At 40.4% G+C, this 22,181-nt stretch overlaps 1 protein-coding gene across 2 annotated transcripts in view; it reads left to right on the top strand.

The window, feature by feature from the left end:
• Positions 1–22,181, top strand: part of NR3C2 (nuclear receptor subfamily 3 group C member 2) — a 337,191-nt gene that overhangs the window by 264,169 nt on the left and 50,841 nt on the right. For both annotated transcript variants that reach the window (XM_080797692.1, XM_080797693.1), the window contains exons 5-6: positions 1,738–2,082; positions 3,361–3,505. In XM_080797692.1, the coding sequence (XP_080653818.1) occupies positions 1,738–2,082; positions 3,361–3,505 (490 nt within the window). The remainder of the gene's footprint in view (positions 1–1,737; positions 2,083–3,360; positions 3,506–22,181) is intronic.

Below are 22,181 nucleotides of genomic sequence, written 5' to 3'. Positions count from 1 at the left end.
TAAAATTGTTCTGCTAATTTTAAACTCCTTAAGGATAGGAATTTTATCTTTTAAGCCCAGTTCCACTATTTAATGGATGTGTGGCAGATAGATCTGTCATTGGCCAGTGACTTGTCTTATACCTAAATCATAAGTGTTTCTGTGATGAATGTGATCAATATTAATGGCCACAGTTGTAATCATGAATGGTTGTTTTTTTACAATCAAGTTAATTAGGGTGGCATATTTCTAGTTTACATTAAATTTGTATTCTAGAAGTCCCTTACATGTTAGAACTAAGTAGAAAGTAGCTGGTCTTTCAAGAATTTTAAAATAAAGTATTCAGTAAAATTGGAAACCTTGCATTTGCAAATAAGTTATCACCATAGCTCGAAGTTTAGTTTGGCGTTTCTAAGCTTTCTTTCCTTTTTATCCATTCAGTCATCCATCCATCTTTCTAGTTATCTTGTCCATCTCCCCATCCACCCCCATGCAGCTGCCGTCCACCCCCCAGTTCTCCCATCTGCCTTCCAGTCTCCCTTCCACCTCCCCAGTCTTTCATTTCTCATTGTCTGTTTTAAGAGCCCTTGAAGGAAATGAGAAAGAGAAACAGTTGTTATTAAACTTAATACTGACCCTTTGGTTTTCATTAAAATGACCACATTATATTCATTTTCCAAAATTTGGCACTCCTAAGAGTAAACAGGGTGCTTCTGGTAGTCATGCTGAGAAAACCAGCATAAACCAGGACTGTTCTCAGCAAATCAGAACATAAGGTCACTTGTACATAGTATGTTCTCCTAAAAATCTAAAGTAGGATTCCATTATAGTATTATATTTTTTTATTTCTAGATTATATGATAAGTGAATTGTTTATATCAAAAATAGTGAGACAGGTTTTTAAAGATTTTATATGGGTGTATTGGTGTAACTTAAACCTGATTTTTTTGTAGCATTAATTCCTGCACATATAGTAGCTAGATCTCTCATTTGAAATCATCTAGATACTTAATTGATTCCCTTTTGTTGCCTTGCTTTAGGATTGATTGCTGTCCCATTAACTCTGGAAATCTGCACATCCCTATCTCCAGGTGCAGCATTTTCCCAGGGGCCAGAGGGCTGTAAACGAGGAGGGACACCCAGGCTTTGTGTTCCGGGGCTTCTTAGTATAGCTGGGGACATAGCCCCAGCAGCGTTTACACAAAATAAGTGCAGAAGCCAGCAATCGCACATGGACCAGAACAGGAAACGTGGTAGAGAGGCACCAAGAAGAACTAGTAAAGGGGCCAGGGAGAGCTAATTAGAGGGAGCAGAGACAGCACTGGAATAATAAGACCGATTCTGGCACTTGTTGACAATTCATGGGTGGGTAATAGAGGGAATTACTGGCTTCTGTAAGATTTAACTGAGGCATATGTAACTTACTGGCATACGAAATAATTTTCCTTCCTCAGAACTCCCATCTCTATCACGTGTTAGCTGTGTGATCTTAGATTTCTGAACCCTCTGGTCTGTTTCCTTATAGAATAAGAATCTTAATAGTACCTATTCATAAAATTGCTAAATTGCTTAATTGATAGGAAATAGGACTGTGCCTGGTATTAGAAAAATACTGACAAGGGACTATTTCTGTTAGTGTGGCAAGACATCTTTCAAAGAAAGTCATCAGTTTAAGTCAGTGTTTAATTGTAACTTACCTCGTGTGATGTATCCCAAACATAATCTTAATTTACCCTTATTGTTTATAATTTTTTACAGCGCGAAAGTCAAAGAAGTTGGGCAAGTTGAAAGGTATTCACGAGGAACAGTCCCAGCAGCAGCAACCCCCGCCCCCACCCCCCCAGAGCCCCGAGGAAGGGACGACGTACATCCCTCCCGCAAAAGAGCCCTCAGTCAACACAGCGCTGGTCCCTCAGCTCTCCACAATCTCACGAGCACTCACGCCTTCCCCTGTTATGATCCTTGAGAACATCGAGCCTGAGATTGTGTATGCAGGCTATGACAGCTCAAAACCAGACACCGCCGAGAACCTGCTCTCCACTCTAAACCGCTTAGCAGGCAAACAGATGATCCAAGTGGTGAAGTGGGCAAAGGTACTTCCAGGTAGGAACGTCTCTCCTGTCACATTCTGCATCCCGAACTAGAGAAGTCAGGGCAACAGATTTCGCCATCTCCAACAGTGCAGTTGGAGTTAGCTCCCCGTTTAATCCTCATACCATATTTTTCCATCAATATCAAATTAATCAAGTGTGTAGGGAAACTGTTGGTGTGCTCATTTCTCCTGAGATGTTAGGGCTATGGGTTCTGTTGTTAATATACATTTCTTGTGTTGATGATTGAAAGGGGACATTTCAGACCCAAAATATTCATAAAGTCAAATACATTCTGTTTGTGAGAATGCAGTGAGCCCATTATCAGCGTCGTATGACCAGGGTCAATATAAGCGCAGACAAGGAAACCAAGACCTACCGAGTAAGTTGTATGAGATCCTGAAAGATTGTTCTTTCTGAAAACGTCATCTTACCTCCAGCACCCTTTAAATTGTCCTTGAAATTCCTACTTTAGTCATTTTTTGTGCTCTAGAATTTTATTAATAAGGCCCCTATTAATCTACAGAAACATCATTTAGAATGGCTATCCCACTGTCCCAGTCCATTAATCAAAGCAGTTTCTTGGATTATCTGTGGTCAGCCAGGGCCCCAAGAGAAAAGACTGGGGAAGGCTCTGATAGTTGTTCCTTTGAAGAGGAGCTTGCCCAGGTAAAACTCTACAAATGGAAGAATACCATGATGCCCCTGGGAATACAGGCAATGAGAAAAGGAACAAAAGAAGAGTTATCAGAGGCCCACACCAGACTGTGGGAGAGGGCAGGACAGGTGCCAAGGATGCTCATTCTACTCCACAACTTTATCAGAGTCCAGTATTACCCCCAGAAGAAAAGGAACAAGGAATGATATTTTTTCAACCACCCCAAATTCACGAAAATTAAAATCTTCCACCATGATAGCGGATATGCAGGAGTTAACAATTATTAAAATATTCTTTAGTTTAATATTATTGTGAGTAGAATGAAGCAAGTTTTACAGGTTAAGATAAACTCCTCCAGTCTAACCACGGGTTTTAGACGTTACCCACAATGAAACTGCCGGAGTTCCCTGGTTTTATTTGTCCTGGCAGTTCACCCTCATTGAAAATTTAAGGTGCATTTAGAATGAAATGTTGAATAGGGTTATGCCCAGGGTGGGTGCTCCTTAAATGACTATTGAACTAAATTGAGTCTGTTAGAGACAGGTGACTGTTTAGGGTTGCCTTAAGAAGCTTCTTCCTGGAATGTACTTAAATGCTAAGTGTATTTCTGTGATTAATTGTTCTGTTCTTCAGGATTTAGAAACCTGCCTCTTGAGGACCAAATTACCCTAATCCAGTATTCTTGGATGTGTCTATCATCATTTGCCTTGAGCTGGAGATCGTACAAACATACAAACAGCCAATTTCTCTATTTTGCGCCAGACCTAGTCTTTAATGAGTAAGTACCTATTAATTAGCCTTCATAAAATAAACTGCAGAGTTATTTGTTATGCCTTTTTTACGATTTCTAAATATAAATCATATGTATATTTGTGAAAGAATCCACTGACACATAGCATTTTTAAGAGGAAAAAAATCCTATCATTTAAGGATTTAAAAATTCCTTTTTGCAGAATTACCATGCACATGTCTGAGTATATATAAATCAGTATATATAGATCTCATATAATAGTATGTGGGAATTGTCCCAAAAGAAAGATGATCCAGTTGGCTCTAAAAACTTGACTGGTACAACGCCACGATTAATAGAAAACAGTCTCTTCTGGTATCTACTCCATTTGAGAAGACTCTCTAGTTTCTAGGAAATGGGAACGTACGGAGTGCCAGTTTTAGCCACATTCATATAGTGGTTCTATTGTTAACAGTATACGGCTGCTCAATGTGTTTTCATGACACTCATAATTACCATTCTTTGAAATCATAAAAAAAAAAAGCCAAAAACGCTTCTCTGTAGTGAAACATCTTTGGTATTATGATGCATTTTAAAAGATCAAAAGAATTGTAAGAGAGATTTCTTTGGCCATGAATCCCTTCCTATGTTAAGTTTACATTAGCACATTTCATTTATGTTTATCTCCATCAGTGCTTCTTTGTAATTGTTGGGTCAAGAAACACCTAATATAAAAAAGGAACATTTGAATTACGATAGTAACCACAGCCATATTCTAACAGATGTCTCTCTCTAGATAGGGAAAATAGGGGTTTTCAGTAAGGAAGGAAGCAGATAAGAAATAGATTGATAATAAAAGACAGAAAAGCAATGCAAAAGATTAGAAGTGGACTCCTAGTGCCAAGATACCTAAATGGTACCGTAGCAATTTCCCTACAAAGTCCAGTTCACCCCAATACAGTAGGACACAAAGACTGTTTTATTCCAATATAAATTAGGAACATCAGTTGTTTGTTCTCAAGGTGACTCTTCTTTCGGCAATTAGTCAGAAAGAATAATTCTACTGCATAATTTTTCACCAAAAGCATGAAGTGAGGCCAAACAACTGACATGCACATTTTCATCTACTTGTTTTCCTCATTAATCAGCTGATATTATTAAATAGGAAGCCTGTTTTCAAATATGGTCTATAAACCAAAAGAAAAACATGTTCCTTGTTTTAAAAGTGTGGGTAAACAAGAATCTCTATTCCATGCCATCCAGCATGTCTCCATTTGATTTTAACTGGCGATTTAAATGATCTGTTTGGTCTTATTGAGTACATCTATTAAGTTTCCCATAAAATACATATAACATAAAACTTTTCCACTTGAGCCATTTTTGAGTGGATAGTTCAGTGGCATTCATCACATTCACACTGCTGTGCAACCTTCCCCACCACCCATCTCCCGGACTTCTTCATCGTCCCAGACAGAAACTTCGAACCCCTCAAACAAGAACTCCACAGTCTCCCCTCCCCCAAACACCTGATAACCTCTAACCCATGGCTTTGCCTGTTCTAGGTAATTCAACCAAGTAGAGTCATATGATATGTATCCTTTTGTGTCTGGCTTATTTCACTGAAGCATAAGGTTTTCAAGGCTCATTCTTACTGTACCGTGTATCAGAATTTCATTTTATGGCAGAATGATAGTCCAATGTATGTATCTAGGATCGATGCTCATCGTTTGCAGATTCTGTATTTGTGAATTGACCTGCTGGCTACATGTATTTGTAACCCCAGAGCGGACACACACAGCACTTCCATAGTCCTCCGCAGATGTGCCCAGAGAAGCAATACATTTGCGACGCCCAGTGTGTACATTTCAGCCGAGACTCTCTGCCGTCTTGTTCCGGCTCTCATACTGTGAACAAGTGGCCTTTTCATGGTCTATTTAGTACCAAGTTTTTTGCATTTTTGTGCTTTTTGTTGGTGATTTCACTGTTTAAAGTGACCTCTAAGCAGAGGGCTGAAGTGCTATCTGGTGTTCCTAAAGCAGGAAGTCTGACGTTCCTTAGGGGAAAAAAATTCAGGTCTTCGATAAGCATCGTTCAGGCATGAGTTATAGTGTTGTTGGCTGTAAGTTCAATGCTAATGAATCAGGTATATATCTATTAATAAGGTGCCCTTAAGCAGAAATAGACATACAACAGAATTATGTATATAGATCAGGCGATGAAAGTTATCAGTGGCTCTCGAGAACACAACCCTGTATTTCCCTTAGGAGGAAGAGTTCAGTATTCACGGATTCAGTGTTTGCTGCAACTTTATAAAATATAACTACCTTATTTATCTTTACCAAGTAAAGAGCTTTGACCACATTTTGTTTATTCATTCATCTGTCAATAGACACTTGGGTTATTTCCACCTCTGGCTATTGTAAATAACGTTGCTATAAACATTCGTATGCTAATATCTGTTTGAGTCCCAGCTTTCATTTCTTTTTGGTGTATATCTAGGAGTAGAATCTCTGAAGCATACTGTAATTCTGCGTTCAACTTTTGAGGAACCACCATACTCTTTTCCACAGGACTTGTGCTATTATTGTACATTCCCACCAGCAATGCAATAGTAGTTACAAGAGTTCAGTTTCACCACATCCTTGCTAACACTTATTTTCTGTTTAGGGCTTTTTCTTTTTTTTCTTTTTTTTTAATATTTATTTATTTATTTGACAGGGAGGGAGGGAGGGAGAGAAATAGGGGAGGGCCAGAGGGAAAGGGGGAGAGAGACTCTCAAGCAGACTCCCTGCTAAGCGCAGAGCCAGACACGGGGCTCCGTGCCAGCACCCTGAGATCTTGACCTGAGCCAAAATCAAGAGTCGGTTGCTTAACCAAATGAGCCACCCAGGAGCCCCTAGGTTTTTTGTTTTTTTGTTTTTTTGTTTTTAATAGCTACCCTAGTAAGTATAAAATGTTTGGGGATGGGTTTGTTTTTCTTTTTTTCTTTTCTTTTTTTCTTTTTTGGTTTTGAAATATATTTGATATATAATACTGTGTGAATTTAAGGTGTACACGTTGATTTGAGATATTTATATATTGTAATATGATTACCATTGTAGCTGGTACTTAGCACTCTGTCAAGTCCCATGATTGTCATTTATTTCTTCTGGTAAGAGTAATTAAGATCTAGTCCATTAGCAAGGTTGACGATTATAATAAAATATTTCATAAATTCCCTATACTGTATATTAAGTCTGCCGAACTTGTCGACTCGTTGCTAGTTTGTACCCTTAAAACCACACCTCTCCTTCCCCCTCCTTTCACCCTGTAGTAACCGCTGTTGTAATCTGTTTTTACCAGTTAGCCTTTTTGAGATTCCACATGTGAGTGGTATCATACAGCATCTGTCTTTCTCTGATTTATCTCTTAGGAGCTGTGAAGTCCTTTCTCATTGTGGTTTTGATTTGCATTTCCCTAATGACTAATGATGTATGTCCTCCATTCACGAGCTTATTGGCCATTTGTAGATCTTCTTCAGAGAAATGTCTGTTCAAGTCCTTTGATCATTTTTAATTGGATTGTTTGTCTTTTTGTTCTGGAGTTGTAGGAGTTCTTTATATACTCTGGATATTAAACCCTTATCAGAGATGTGTTTTGTATACTTTTCCCATTCTGTGTGCTGTCTTTTCACTCTTGATAGTATTCCTTGAGGCACTTAAAATTAGAGTTTTTTATTTTAATGAAGTGCAGTTTATTTTTTTTCTTTTGTTGCCTATGCTTTCAGTGTACTCTATTAGTTCTTAATTGTATGCACATATCCGAGTATATACATTCTCGAAACAGTACAAAATTGTTAGAATCCTTTTTAACAAATGAGATTTAGGAGAAAGCTTATATTTGAAGCCTAAATTAACGTGATTGAAAGGTTTGGGAAATAAATAAGAAACCAAAGATAGAAGAGGTCATATACACTTTGTGTACATTTTCGTATTGTAAAAAATACTAATACAGATAAAGCGGAAACACAGTAATGGCTTTCTAATGTTATAAATAGTTAAATGTTATGATATTATATATTATATAATTATTAGAATGAAAGTTTTGTCTTGTTCTTAAACCTTTGACCTTAACCTCACCCTAGAGTTCTGTAGGTTTCTCTCAACTAGAAAGAATAGGGCAGAGCTTGTTTTTTAAAGTTGAGAAAGAAGAGAACCTACTTCCAGAAAACACCTGGAAATAATGTAAAGCCTTTTGATCAGATCACACCGACAAAAAGAGCTTGATCAGTAGTTCTGTTATCAGATGCTGTCACAGACCCTGTATCTGTTAGGGAAACTACTAAGTTAGAGAGGATGGACTGCAGCTAGGGTCTGCACGCACATGCATGCTTCGTCCCGCATTTATTGAAGGAATATTTGCTAACTGTTGCCAGTGTTCTGAACAGTACCTTCAGAATAGGGGAAAAATGTATAGACAGTCCCTGGCTCATGGAACGTAAGGTCTAATCAGGGAGACAGATCTTGATCAGAGGATCCGAAAATTATGACTGTAAGTATTAAAAGAGCAAGCACTTTGGGGGCAGCTAATGGGAGGTATTAATCTAGTCGGGAAAGCTTCCCTGGTATTGCTTAAACTAGTGTCACCCAGGTGGAGGGAGTACAGGAGGAGGGATGCTGATGGAGGCTGACGGCCCAGCATGTGCAGACCCAGCAGCAGGAAGGAACTCCATGCAGAGCTGTGTAGTGATGGGACATGGAGAGAAATGCCAAGATGTCGAAAGGCGAAATCTACGGGAATTGCTGGTGGTCAGATTCAGGTAGAGAATGGAGAGGGGGGGAGAAGTGGGTGTCTAGGAAGACTTCAGGCCTCTGCCCTAAGTGCCAGGTAGGATGTGGTGTCACTGCCTGGGAAAAGGGAGCAGGGGTCGAGGACCAGCGTTCAGAAGGGAAGAGGAAGGGGTAGTGTGAGGCCAGTCTTACACATAAAATTGAATTGCTTTTCAAATATTAGTCAAGGAAAGATAGTAAATAAGCAGTTATTATCCACACCTGAAGCTTAGAAAGAGGTTCCAGCTGAAGATAACAAATTCTCAGCTCACTTAAGAAGCGGTAAAGGACCCAAGACAGGAGAGATCCCAAGGAAAGAGAGTTTTTTCAGAAAGTATGGCTACCAGCATTAAAAGCCATGTGAGCCCAGTGGGTGCTGAACCGGAAAGCGGGAAGGACGCCTCCCACTTGCCTGCCAACACCTTTCACATTCTTGTCTGCTCAACATGTCCCTGGACTTTCCCTCAGCCAGTACCCTTCCAAGGGTGCAAGGAAGTAACATACGCCGTTTGGCGGCAGGTAGATCCGCTCTTGCGGAATCCTCCCTTGCTCTCCCGCCAACCTCCACAGGCTCAGGCCACCTCTCACCTGCACCTGCAGTTCTTGGGTGTCTGTATCCCTACTTTGTTTCCCTGGTACCTCTTTGTTGAAATCACGAGCTCTGTCGTAATCAGTTTTTAATTTCCAGCACCTGGCATGGTGTCCAAGGCAAAGGAGGAACTCTAAATATTTGCCGAATGAATGAATTATTGACCAAATGAAGCAAACAATCTATTAATTAGGCTAGAAGATGCTTTCTACGTTATCATTGCTAATTATGAGGATGACGTTTATGATAAAGAAGTGTGATAGGGGATGCAGTTTTCATACCAAAGCTTTGCTATATTTAAAACCGTGACCAAAACTTTAATAGTTGATTCTTTGTGCCTTCTCCTGTGAAACACATCTGAAAGTTCCCAAAGATCTTATCCTTATACTGTGTACTGGCTTTATTGGAGTTGGAGGAAAGGTGGGGAGCAGGGAATAATTAAGGAAAACATTCTTTCCCATCTTTTTTTTATTAAACATTGGGGTGAAGATATGAGTTAATACTTTAAATTAGCATAGAACTTTTCTTATTATAAATGTGAAACTTTTCAAATATGTATTAAATGATTAATTATTCAATTGTACCTTGAAACAGCTTATCATATATTGCTACAGATCGCTGCAAGTATTCAAATTTCTTATCAATTCAGTACACATATTAAAACTGCCATTTAAGCCTGTAATGAAATTTCTTCCAATTTTTTTTTTTTTTAAATTTCTGAAAGGCAGGTTCCGTGTTACTACTCTCTTTTAAGTCTTGGCCAATATTTTAGAATCAAAAGTATATTTAAAAGCGTGTTTATATTGTACCAAGTGGTAGCCCAACAAAAAATGGTTCTTGAGTGATCTTGCACTGCCTCTGTGGTTCCTGAACCTTAATTTTATTTATTTATATTTTTGGTTCAGAGATGGTAGGAGGAAGAGTTTAAATCTTGGTGCCACTTTCTGAGCCCCTCTGAATGAGTGCTCTCAGTGTGTCTGCCCCGGACCTAGACTCCTTAACCTCAGCTTCTTAGTGATGGAAAGTGAACCCCTCCTCCCGGCCATTGACTGTGTGGTGGCAGCACCAGGAGGGAAGTATAGATTCAGTTAGCAGTCATTTCCTGTTTCATGGAGTGCTGTCTGTCCTTGTTGTAGCCCCAGTAGGGGATCACTGTGCTGCCATGGTCCAGTTGTCCTTAATGAGAGGCCCTCCCCAGGCCACAGTGCCCTTATGGACCCTCTTCACTTAAGGTCCTAAAGCTCTGAGAGGCCTGGCTCATACTCGGGCTGTGTATACCAAGGCTGTGTCACTGTTGTGCCAGCTGGGATCAGGGTGTCCCCACGAAGGCCAGGAGTGGATGGAGTTAGGACATGGCAAGCCTCCCCCACCCCTCCTAAGGCAGCATGGTTGGTACTCCAGAGGTGACTTCTGTACCTGGACCCTCGTTCCAGCAGGGTGAGAGCCAGTGATGGTGGGGGACAGGAGTTCTGATGAGAGGAGCCACGGAAGTAGGATGAGCCTGGGTCAACTTCCCCTTCCCTGGCTTCATTTACTTTTCTTCTCTATCCCCAGTGGCTCTTCCCCTCTTCTCTTCCCTCTCTGTGGCTTCCAGACAGGATTTCTTACTTCCCCTGTGCTCACTGGGACACTGTTCTGTGTAGTTTCCAGTATCTGACCTCCAACCTTTCCCACCACCTGCCCTTCTCCTCCTCCTGCTCCCCCTCCTTCCTTCCTCCCTCTCCATCTCTTTCTGTCTCTCTCTGTGTCTTACACACACACACACACACACACACACACACGTGCACACACACATACACACACATACCTACTCATACCTCCTGTCTTCTGAGATTTCTTCTCTTTTTTCCTCTGGGTCAGTATGAAGAGATAAACTGAAAGAACAAAAAGTCCCCCTTCTATGCCTTATCTTTCCACTGGACCCTATGAAACTGGGTCCTGTTCTACCAGCGAGAAAGCCAGAGTCTGCAGCAGAATGGTGTGGCCGTTTGTGAGTCGGACAGGAGCCACAGCTCCCCCTTTAGAGGGTGCACATGCTGCCCCTCTCCCCATGGTTCCCACTGCTGCCTGCTGTTTGAACCTGGCCCTTTTCCCTCATGCCCAGCCCCTGTAGACTATGGAGATCGACACTCATGAATGAAGAAAAACAATGGCACAAATTAGAAAATGGTCAGTCCTTGCCTGCAAGTGGCAGAAACATTGCAGAATGGCCTTTTTTCTGTTGCACAAAGGTAGGGTGTGGAAGACCTCTTGCTATCTGAAGGCAGAGGGATCTGTAAGCAACGCTACAATGAAACCTGAGGAGATTTTATAAGCTACAAAAGAGAAATAAGCATTCAGTTACATAGGAAAGCAGAGGAAAGGTAGGTGCAGAACTCCAAACAAAAGGTATTTCTTCTCTTCCTTTTTCTCCCATTCTTTGAAAACAGTATTTCTTCCCTTTAATCAGCTAGCATAGTGATAAGAAGTAGAGTCAGAGCAAAAAGTTACTTCTAGACATTTCCGGCAAAAGGTTTGAGAGGAGGGAAGGTCTTAATAAATGGGTAACTTGGCCGTGGGTGCTGCTTCTGGGTTCCTGCTCACATTAAGGGAAGTTCTTGAAATGAGCATGCAGGGGTCAGGCACTACCCTACCTGAGGAAGGCAAGAACACCCAAGAGAGGAGATTAAGACCAGGACTGCAGGTAAACCTTCTGACTCATTCCTCGACCTGTCTCCTTCTTCACCAAACCCAGCCTTCTCAGTTTGGACTGTTCTTAGGAGAAGGTGGTAAGTGATATTTATCCAGTCCATTCACTCAACAAATGTTTCTTGAGCAACTTCAGTAAACCAAGCACTGTTGTAGGCACTGGGAATACAACAGGGAGAAGACACGGGTCACGTGCTGGTGGTGGGGGGTGGGTGGGAGAGCAGAAGTGGAGGCAGCAAGGTGAAGAAGTCCTACCTGCTGTGTCTCCCAGGACCGTAGCTCAGGGAACATACCATCATCCTGGTGTACGACTACGACAAAGTGGTGTTTGAAATAATAAGGTGCAATTCGGTTCTCTCAGAAGATTTACGAGCGCCTTTGGTTAGCCATGTTGACCTCCTTACAGTACTTTGAAGGATCTAAGCTCATCCTTTTCTCAGACCCTTTCTGCCTGCTATTTGTTCTGTGCAGGAGGGTGGTCCTTTCTCCCCTTCTTGTCTCAGCTGGAAGTATTCCTTGTCCAGAAGCCCGAACGTCAGATCTAGAGAGACCCACCTGCCCAGTCCCTCCCCATCATATCGCACATTTCTGTTCTTTGTGGTAGGTCTCCTGCCACCGTAACGTAGACTCAGAGAAGGTTGGAACCTGGCCTGTCTGGTTTATCTTCGCAGACCCAGCACCTATAATACTGTCTGGCATTAGTAAGTGCTTGATGAACTAATTAATTTTGAAATGCTGTTTTCAGCATTATTTCCTGCTGCTTCTCTGCATAAACTCTGCACAAGCCAAATTAACCTTTCTCTTCCCTTAGTCCCGTCTTCCCACCGCTGTGCCTTTGCTCCTGACGTTTTCCTTTCCTCTCCCTCACCTACCCTGAAGGACTCCTCCTCTCTGGTGGCCTCTGTTATCTTCAAAATCAAGAGGGACTTTTTGCCCCCAAAACTGTGTTTTCTATATTACTTATTTCTGTATCAATTGTCTGCTGCTTTTTATGTTTTATACACATTTTCACTCCAGCTGTACTGTAAACTTCTAGAGCGTAGGAAGCATACTTGAAAAAAAACTTTCCTTAATGTTTAGCAAAATACTTTGTATATATTGGCACTCAGTGGCTTTTTGGGGTCTGTTAATGAGTGCTCTTTCTAGTACACATGTCAGATGCTAGATTCCTGATACGGGTTTACTCTACAATGCTTTTAAGGCACAGCATGTGAAATTAATGAAAAAGATTCATTTTTATAGCATTATTTCAAATTTTCCTTCAGGAACACTGCTACATGTTGCATCTTATAGCATACTTGAGAAATTTCCTTAGTTAATGAAGCCAGGTAATTGCCAGTATAGTATGAAATCGAAACAGAAAGGAGACTGTAAATGGAATGCACTGTTTAAGCTCTGTAGAACTATATAGAGGTTGCCCAGAGTAGTTTTTTAGGGGAAGGAGGTTGGGGGGTTGGGTTTCGGGAATTTTTCTGGTTTTGCTCTTGTTGTTTTGTTTTTTATAACCAGTCTTCTATTGAAGAAAGGCACTGGCTGTCTTTTTTTTTTTTTTTTTTAAGATTTATTTATTTATTTGAGAGAGAGAGGGAGAACCTGAACGGGGGAGGAGCAGAGGGAGAGGGAAAGAGAATCTTCAAGCAGATTCCACACCGATTGTGGAGACGCACAAAGGGCTCAATCTCATGACCCTGAGATAGTGATCTGAGCCAAAATAAAAAATCAGATGCTTAATCAGCTGAAACCCCCAGATGCCCCAAAATTGCACCAAGTAGTAATGATGCAAGAAAAATGTCCAAGCTTTATTCTGAATAACTAGAGGGAGCTATTTTTTTATTTTGATTAAAAGTCAAAACAAGTTTAAGGTCACATGTTATCTGTAAAAGGCTTAGTGTGGCTAATATTAACGTGTTGCTTTGTATTTCAGTTTTCACGCCGAAGACTTTGGTCCCTTGAGCTAAAAATACTCTTCCTTTCAATACAAGATAAAATCACTGTGATGAATTTCTTTTTTTTTTTAAATAATCAATAAACAGAGAAAAATTAATTTCGATGCAATGATTACATTCTAAGATTGGGGCAGGTGCTGAGGAATGTGTAAGTTTGTTACAAAACTGAGGAGAGTGCTAGGCTTCCTCCCTTGACACAGGTCATCACAGACACATAGATGCTGTCTTTGATCATCCTCCTCCAGAGTGAGGGAGGAGAACGCACTTGAATGTGTCTTGATATATAAACTATTCAGTTAATTTCATCTCTAGACACTTCTAAAGCCAAAATCACATGATTATCCATTTTTACTATATCATACATGAGAGATGATTTGGGTTTCAATCCCTCACGTCCACCCATGAAACCTAAGCAAAATAATAGATTTGTGTATCTGGAGGGCTCTGAAGAGGTTAATTTTTGAGCAGGGGCGGGAGGTTGGTTCTGGCATTGATACTTTTCTGAAAAAAATAAGTAGAGAAGGGAAAAAGGGGAAAAGGGGCCATATTTGGTGACCTACCTCCTACTTATTAAAGCTCATCTGTGGGATGCCTGGATAGCTCAGTTGGTTAAGCCTCCAGCTCTTGGGTCATGATCTCAGGGTCCTGGGATCCAGCCCCGTGTTGGGCTCTGCAGAGTCTGTTTAAGATTCTCAGTTTACCTCTCCCTCTGCTTCGCCCTTCCTGCCCCCCACGCTTGCACATGCACTCTCACTCTCTCTCAAAATAAATCTTCTAAAAAAAAAAATTAAAAAAAAAAGCTCTCTGTGTCTCTGCAGTAGGAATACTGCCCCAGTCAGGGTCCATATTTACAGAGGTGGCATCCTTTGTCTAATGGCCCCTCACCTGTGCTCCTCCACCTTGAGATAACCAGTGCCTCAGTAGAATCAATGGAACTAGGAGTTCATAAACTCTTAATTTCTTTTTTGCTGCAGGTATGATATCACTCTCTGTCTTAGTCACCTTGGGCTGCTATAACAGAATACCACAGGCTGGGTGGCTTAGACAGCAGACATTCATTCCTCACAGTTCTGGAGGCTGAAAATTGGATGTCAGGGTACCCGTATGGTTGTGTTCCAGGAGGGCCCTCTTCCTGACTTATAGGCAGCTGCCTTCTCACTGTGTCCTCATATGGGAAGACAGAAAGCTCTGGTGTCTCTGCTGCTGCTTCTTTTGTAAATCCCATCATGGGGGCTGTGCTCATGTTAACCTATTTACTCCCCAAAGCCTCACCTCCCATTGTTATCACCTTGGGGGTTAGGATTTCTACATATGAATTTTGGGGGACACAAACATTCAGTCTTTATCATCTTCACTTACATGGATAATAGGGTACAATCAAGTGCTTTAGAGGGGGAATTTGGTGGATGATGAGCTGGTGCTTTTAGAGCTTTTGTTTGTATTATTTATATTTATTTACCCATATAAGAAATTAAAACAAAATTTTAGAATATGGTCTTATCATTCGCTTTAAAACAACAAGTACATATTATATAAATAACATAAACAGCATAGCATAAATATTTTATGGAAAGTAACTTTTTTAACAAAAGTATTAATGGCACTCTTTTTGCTTTTTTATAAATCCTTTCAGTCTGACTTAAATGAAGACTGTTGTATTCCCTTGTCTGCTTCTCATATTTAGTCTGTGGTGATAGGTTGTTTTGGCTGAAGTATATGGAAAAAAAAAAAAAAAATCCTGTTTCAGCAGGTAGTTAGTTGGAAAAAGGAGTACCTTGTAGACTCCTGGAAAGGGTCTTGGGGATATCCCAGAGTCCCCAGACCACACTTTGAGAAACACTAGACAAGGTGATCGGTAAAACCCAACCCAGACTTGTTATTCTGCTTTGCTTTGGGGAAGCCTCACTTGTGGTCTGGATCTCTGTTTTCTCATTCAGGAAGGACTTAATCTCTTCTCAAGGTATCTGAGATTCGCACCTGAGTAGAATGTGGTCCTCATGCTTAAAGGGCTCTCGGTCTAGTATCAGAACATTTACAGAGCCTACTATGTGCCATTTTCTCTACTTGATGCTTTTATGTGTGCTGTCTTGTTTATATAGTGCTGTCTTCAGGCAGATACTATTATCACTGCTTTATAAATAATTCAGCTGCCTCAGGCAGAGAGAAGTTCGGTAGGGTTATCCAAGATCGCATAGCCGCTGAGAGGTGGCTCTCAGGTTTGAGCCCAGAATCTCCGTGGAAGTTCATGCTGTTCTCGTTATGCCCTATGTCTCCATGCCTCTATAAAGTAATGGAAATGGAAGGGTCTTAGGGTCTCTTCCAACCTCCTATAGTTTATGATTCTGTTTTACCAGCAAGATAACTTATAGCTATGAGGACTTGTGACTAAAATGAGGCCAATTAAAAGGGAGGAGGACATTATTATAAGTGAATATCCTAATTGCTTCCCCTAATGTGAAATTTATGTCTTCCTATTGTTCAGCTAAAAAAAAAAATTATGAACAATGGTTGCGTTTCACTGGTCATTAATAAATGATGAGAATATTTACAATATGCAAAGCAGCATGGTGGCTGTTGCAAGGAACCCAGTGTGAGAGACACAATTTCCATCCTTCAGAATTCTGTCGGGCGGTTGGTGAATTAAGACCAAGACACAAGAGTGGTGGCCCAACAGGATGGAGTCCACATGACAAGTGTGACAAATAAGTTTTATTTGAGATGGGGGCTCCAGGAATTTAAAGAGAAGGTGATTCCCTTGGGCTGAAAAGAGCAAAGAAAGTTGCCTGGCAGAATTATCTGACTTTAAAACTTGTGTTAGCCTCCAAAGGAGGGTTAGAATTCGGATGGGTACAGTGAACACGATGCTCTATGGTCCAGGCATGAGGAATTGTACCTGAGCGGCACAGGGGACGAGTCTCTGAATTTCAGTGTTGAAGCTATCGAACTGTGCATGGGGCATGAAGAACTGTGGGCTCACACTTCAGAATGGAAGGGGCTGTTTCTTTCCCACTCCCCTTTTCTTCTCACTAGTTCTGCTTTCCCTAACTTCCTTCCCGCCATAACTGACATTTATTTTTTCTTTCTTGTCTCAGCCCTCCCCTTCAGCTTGACTCTTTTTCTGGCTTTCTCTTTTCCTCTTTTTCTCCTCTGTCCTCTTCCCCCTGTGACTTGACAGCCCTACACTATCTCTCATTTATCAAATAAAAATGTCATATCCCATTGTCAGCTTAGCTTTTAAATTGAGACATAATTGACATGTAACATTGTATTAGTTGCAGGTATACAATATGATGATTCCATATTTGCACATATTGCAAAATGATTGCCACAGTAAGTCTAGTTAACATCTGTCACCATAGTTACAAACTTTTTTTCTCCCGATGAGAAGTTTTAAGATCTACTTTCTGAGCAACTTTCAAATAGGCGATACAGTGTTATTAACCAGCCACTATGCTGTACGCTATTGTCTTAGTTCTGAAATTAGGTGTAGTAAGGCTGTCCTGCACCTTTGCAGGGGAAGAAAAACAGTAAACACAAAAAGTTGCTTTTTGGCTTCAGTATGACCCCTTGTGCTCTTTTCTTTGGAGTCATAACCCGAAGTGGGAGACTTTTTCACTCAAGGTCCACCAGTCTTGGTCTTCAAATCATTGAAATTCTGTACCAGAAACTACTCAGAGGAGTGATTTTGCTTTTCTAATTTTTATTATATTTTATATCTTTCCTGACTGCTATTCTTTATACTTGTTGCAGAAAAACACTGCTGTCAACTGGCTACCGAACCACCCCCCAGTTCTTTGTGCCCAGCAGTACAGTGAGGGAGGGTCTCGACTCACACTCTTTTACCAGGGTGCGGGACCCAGTGCCCGGCTGGGGACTGAGGTCCTGCCTTTTCAAGAGATCACAGCAAGCTAACACTTTTTTTTTTTTTTTCAATATTTTATTTTGTTTGAGAGAGAGAGACAGAGAGTGCCAGCTGGGGGAAGAGCAGAGGAGAGAGACAAGCCAACTCCACACTGAGCACAGAGCCAGACAGATGCTGGGCTCAATCCTAAGAGTCCTCGATCGTGACCTGAGCCGAAATCCAAAGTCAGATACTTAACCAACTGAGCCACCCAGGCGCTCGGGGGCTAACGCTTTTGAAGCATTGGCCTTCAATGTGTGTTTCTTCTAGTGGATGAAAACAGAAACCCAAAGAATCATTTGTCTGTCCTTAAAGACCGCATGGCCATTCTGTTCTGATTAGAGAACATTCAGAAGGTCACAGAATTTCTGAGTAGAGAAGGTTAGGAACATCGGCTGTCCTCCTCAGCTGTATTGACTAGGTATTTTCTACACGTGGATAAAGAAGATGAGGAGCAGTTAGGCTACGCTTTGAATAAGCATGGCGTTCCCGCCACCTCATGTGCATGTGTAGTATGTGTCTGACCGGTGATGTTTTACGGGAAACAGATGTCACTGCTGGTGTAGTGACCTGGTACTATCATACTTACTTCACCCAGTCATGAATGATGCAGTTGTTCATCGTGTCCTGAACAAAATCTGCTTTGTGACAGATGTTCAGAATAATAAGAAAGGACAACATGGCTCATCTCTAATAGATTAATTGAGTTGAATATCATCTTTTTTTATTACTATTTAGGCTGATGACTTGTCAGCTTTTAGAAGGATTCACACGAACAAAATAAACTACCTTTCATACAAAGCGATGGCACCTGAGAATGTTTTCTAGGACCCAGGTTGATTAGTGAATGCAATAGTGTCTGTGATAACAGTCTCTAGAGGTTTAGCTATTTTCTTCTTCCAAAGAAAGGCACTGCGGATAGAAGAAGGAGTCTGTGATCCTGGAATGGGAGCACAGCTGCTCGCTACCTTCCACATCTCCACCCCAACCCATGCAACACACTGGGAAAGTCACCTCTGCAAGTGTGAGCCACGCTCCGCTCTTGCCTCGGAAGCATAACCACATACCTGGGCTTTATCAGAGTAAATGTCCGTCCTTATAACCTGTGCCAGGTCTGTTGCTAGAGGAATGTGCCTTTTGCTTCATGAAGAATACGACTCCATAAGTTGCAATTTAATACAAATCTTTTTTTGTACTAGGAAAAGTGATTTGCTGTCATCCTTTATGCCCATGACAGTCTAGCCATACTCCCGAATTCAGCAATTAACTTTGCTCGCATTCTTGAAGTTCACTAGTTATCAGGTAGGAATTTTACTGTTTTACGACTCCTTTTTTACAAGTGAGGAAACTGTGGTCGTTTATTGAAGTTAAGCAGTGTCTTTAAGTATATACCCAAAATGTCCTTGTTTGAAGCGATAAGAAGTCACGAAGGTTTTCTGTCTTCTATTGAAACGTCTGTGTTCTGCATACCATTAAATCTGCAGAAAGTTAGTATTAGAGTCTTTTGTAGGATATTAGCGTCTATATCCTACAAAAATGAGGCTTGGATAATTTTTTAAAAATTCTTTCACCAGAGAATATTGGGTGTTTGTATCCTTTCTGTGTGGAGAGAAATTCAGGTGTTAAGTCTTAACATGGTTTGGATTTTATGAAGTCCTCATAAGGTTGTAAGCATGCTGTTGGATATTTCCACCTTAATATAGCAGTTAAGAGGAAATTTTCACAGTGGGTTATGACTTCACGTTTTCTTTGCTCTACCAGAAACATGTGTCCTTGTATCCAAAAGAAATACTAACTATGTAAGTATATAAAAATCTAAGGTACCAAAGACTTTTTTTTTTTTTTTACAAAACACTATATATAAAATATATGGTTAAAAGAATTTTTTTGATGATTTCTAGGACTGTCAGTGGTAAATTATGGTTGCCATGTAACCAAGCCCCTTCTAAATTTTTAGATTGTCAAATACTGTTTAGATCTGCGTAACATCTACTACAGTCAGTGGCAACTGTGATTCTTAGATTCAAGGGCACTTCCACAAAAAAAAAACAAAAAAAAACAAAAAAAAAAAAAAAAAAAGGGCACTTCCCTTTTGGGGCACCAGTTAAGGTGACAAAACACTGAATTATCTTTTAACTCTTACTAGAGCTGACCATGTAAAATTATTAGAGAATCAGTGGATGTCACAGAGACCACTGGGATGCCACTCACGGGTACAATAAGGCAACCACAAAAAACGTTTTCCAGCAATTCCTAGACCAAAGTGGCTGAGTTCTGGCCTGGCTGTAAATAAATGACACAGGTGCTCTAACACATACCAGAACTGCAGCGAGCGTGAGGGGCCTTCTACAGATAGATCTTGTTTGTCAGTGAGGGGAAAATCTGGTAAGATTATGAAAAAAAAAATGTATACCATAAACTGGAATGATTTGAATGTTGAAATTGAGGTCATTTTTATTCTAATTAAGGTTTGAAAAAAAACCTGTTTCTGCACGTTATTTTTTTAGAAAAATAACATGCCTAAGACAAGGACCATCTGTTATACTGACCACTTAACAAGATGTCACATTGATTCAGACATGATGGTGTCCTTTGCAGCATCAGATGTAAGGTCTGGCCTCTCAGATTGGCTGTGATTGTACGTGTACCGTAGCACTCAAGTTATTTTACTCTGTGTTGTAAGATTGACACGGCTGCTGTGTGCATTCCAGCAATGTAATACACGCATGCCTTCCTAGGAGCAATTTACGGAAGTAGTAGCATGTTAGCAAACATGTTTTTGAAGGGCCTTCCTGAGATGCCAGGGGCTTCAAGGAGTCCAGCCCTGAATGAGCTTTGCTGTGTTTTGTTTATATATATAAATAATATATATATAGCTTATATATTTATATATATAATACATATATGTATATATTTATATAAAATATATATATTTTTTAAGATTTTAAGTCATCTCTACACCCAACATGGGGCTCGAACTCACAACCCTGAAATCAAGAATTACACGCTCCACCAACTGAGCCATCCAGGTGCCCCAATATATGTACATTTTAAGAGCATCTCAAGGTCTGTGAGATCCATTGGATTTATCTAATCTCAGGGGCTACCAGATATTTATTTAGTACTGGTGTCATTTGGGACCTGTGCACATAACAAAAATCAATCAGAGATGATTATTCAGGAGGAGGACATGGACCTGCAGAGTGATGGGAGTTGGTGATTGTTTAATCCGTGGGCTGATGAGACATGTTTCAGAAGTTTATTTTTGTAGTTCCTCACTAAATAAAGTGATGCTTTCCTTTCCTACAAGACATGCAGGTGACCACGGTACAGTTTAGTGCAATATTGCTAAAGGATCTTCAGTTAAGAAATGTCACTGTACCTTTCATAGGCTCCCATAGGTGGAAGAGCTGGGAACTTTTTTGCTTTGGCATTTATAAAATCAGCCAATGTGAAAGGATTATGTTTGTTAAATGTGAATTCTTAGAAAGAGAAAAGAGTGATAAAGGTAGTTCTATTTTCCCTTCTCCCTTAGGGTACCAAAATTACGACAGACAGGCCTTTTAGAAAGTGTTTCTGTGACTGACTTTATTGAAATTATGGTTTATTAAAAGAATTTTTACCCTTCCTGCTTTTAAAAAGCATTTAGCACAGCCTGCAGTAAAAGCACATACAGTGAAAGTCCATCAAGACACAAAAAGGCCAAAAGCAAGTAGTAAAAAGAGTGAAGAAAAGAGATACTTTATATATTATAAAAGAAGAAGAATGAATGAAAAGCCTGAACTCTAAGAGAAGTTACTTAATTAAACACAAACCCTCGTCTCTTAATCTCTATCAGAGTATAGCACATAGTCTCATGGGTTGCAGAGATTCTTTTTTGTTTCTAATTAAATTTTTTTTCAGTTGTGATAAAATACCCATAATGTAAAATGTACCAACTTGACCATTTCTAATTATGCAACTCAGTAATGCTGTGTGCATTCACAATGTTATGTAAATATGTGCTTCTTCCTCCCTTCCCCCAGCCCCTGGGAGTGGCCATTCCACTTCCTGTCTCTAGAAGTTTGACTACTCCAGGTACCTCATTTAAGTGGAATCTTACAGTATTTGACTTTTTGTAACTGGCTCATTTACTCAACAGAATATCATTTTGTGCGTTTGTATTGGCTCATGTGTCAGAATATCCTTTCTAAGGCTAAATAATATTCCATCAAATGTATATGCCACATTTTGTTTATCCATTCACCCATTGAAGGACACTTGGGTTGCTTCCACATTTTGGATATTGTGAGTAATGCTGCTATGAATATGTACGTACAGATGTCTCTCTGAGGCCCTGCTTTAAATTTTTGCAGAGTCTCTTTTAAGAAGTTCGTTTGCATCCTCCCTGTAGAAGCCAGAGCATGAGGACCCACAATAGGTGTTCAGGTTAATACTTAGAGCTCCTGAGTTCTGCAGATACCCATAGTTTGGAATGGTTTGTCATTTGGGCTTATCAGATATTTACTTCCAACAGAACAGAACATAAATATGATTCCAGGATTTCCTTAAATTTGGGTCAGTAATTTCCCAAATCAACTGCTTCCAGATGAGCCTCCAGGTAACCGAATGACGAAGCTTCTCAAATACATTTTGAGTAGTGTCTTGGTAAGCCAGTACTTGAATACCAAAACAGAAGTGTCCATTCTGACAGCCATTGACCCATAGTTCAGAAGACTAGCCTCATAAAGTCGAGCAACACTGGTAACGTAATAATGGCAAAGATGGCATGGGCCCTATAGGTACAAAAGTT

Source organism: Martes martes (assembly GCF_963455335.1).
Source record: "Martes martes genome assembly, chromosome: 2".
NCBI classification, from domain to species: Eukaryota; Metazoa; Chordata; class Mammalia; order Carnivora; family Mustelidae; genus Martes; species Martes martes.
Note: the sequence above shows the minus strand (reverse complement) of the source record. Positions and strands in the feature narration are given on the sequence as shown.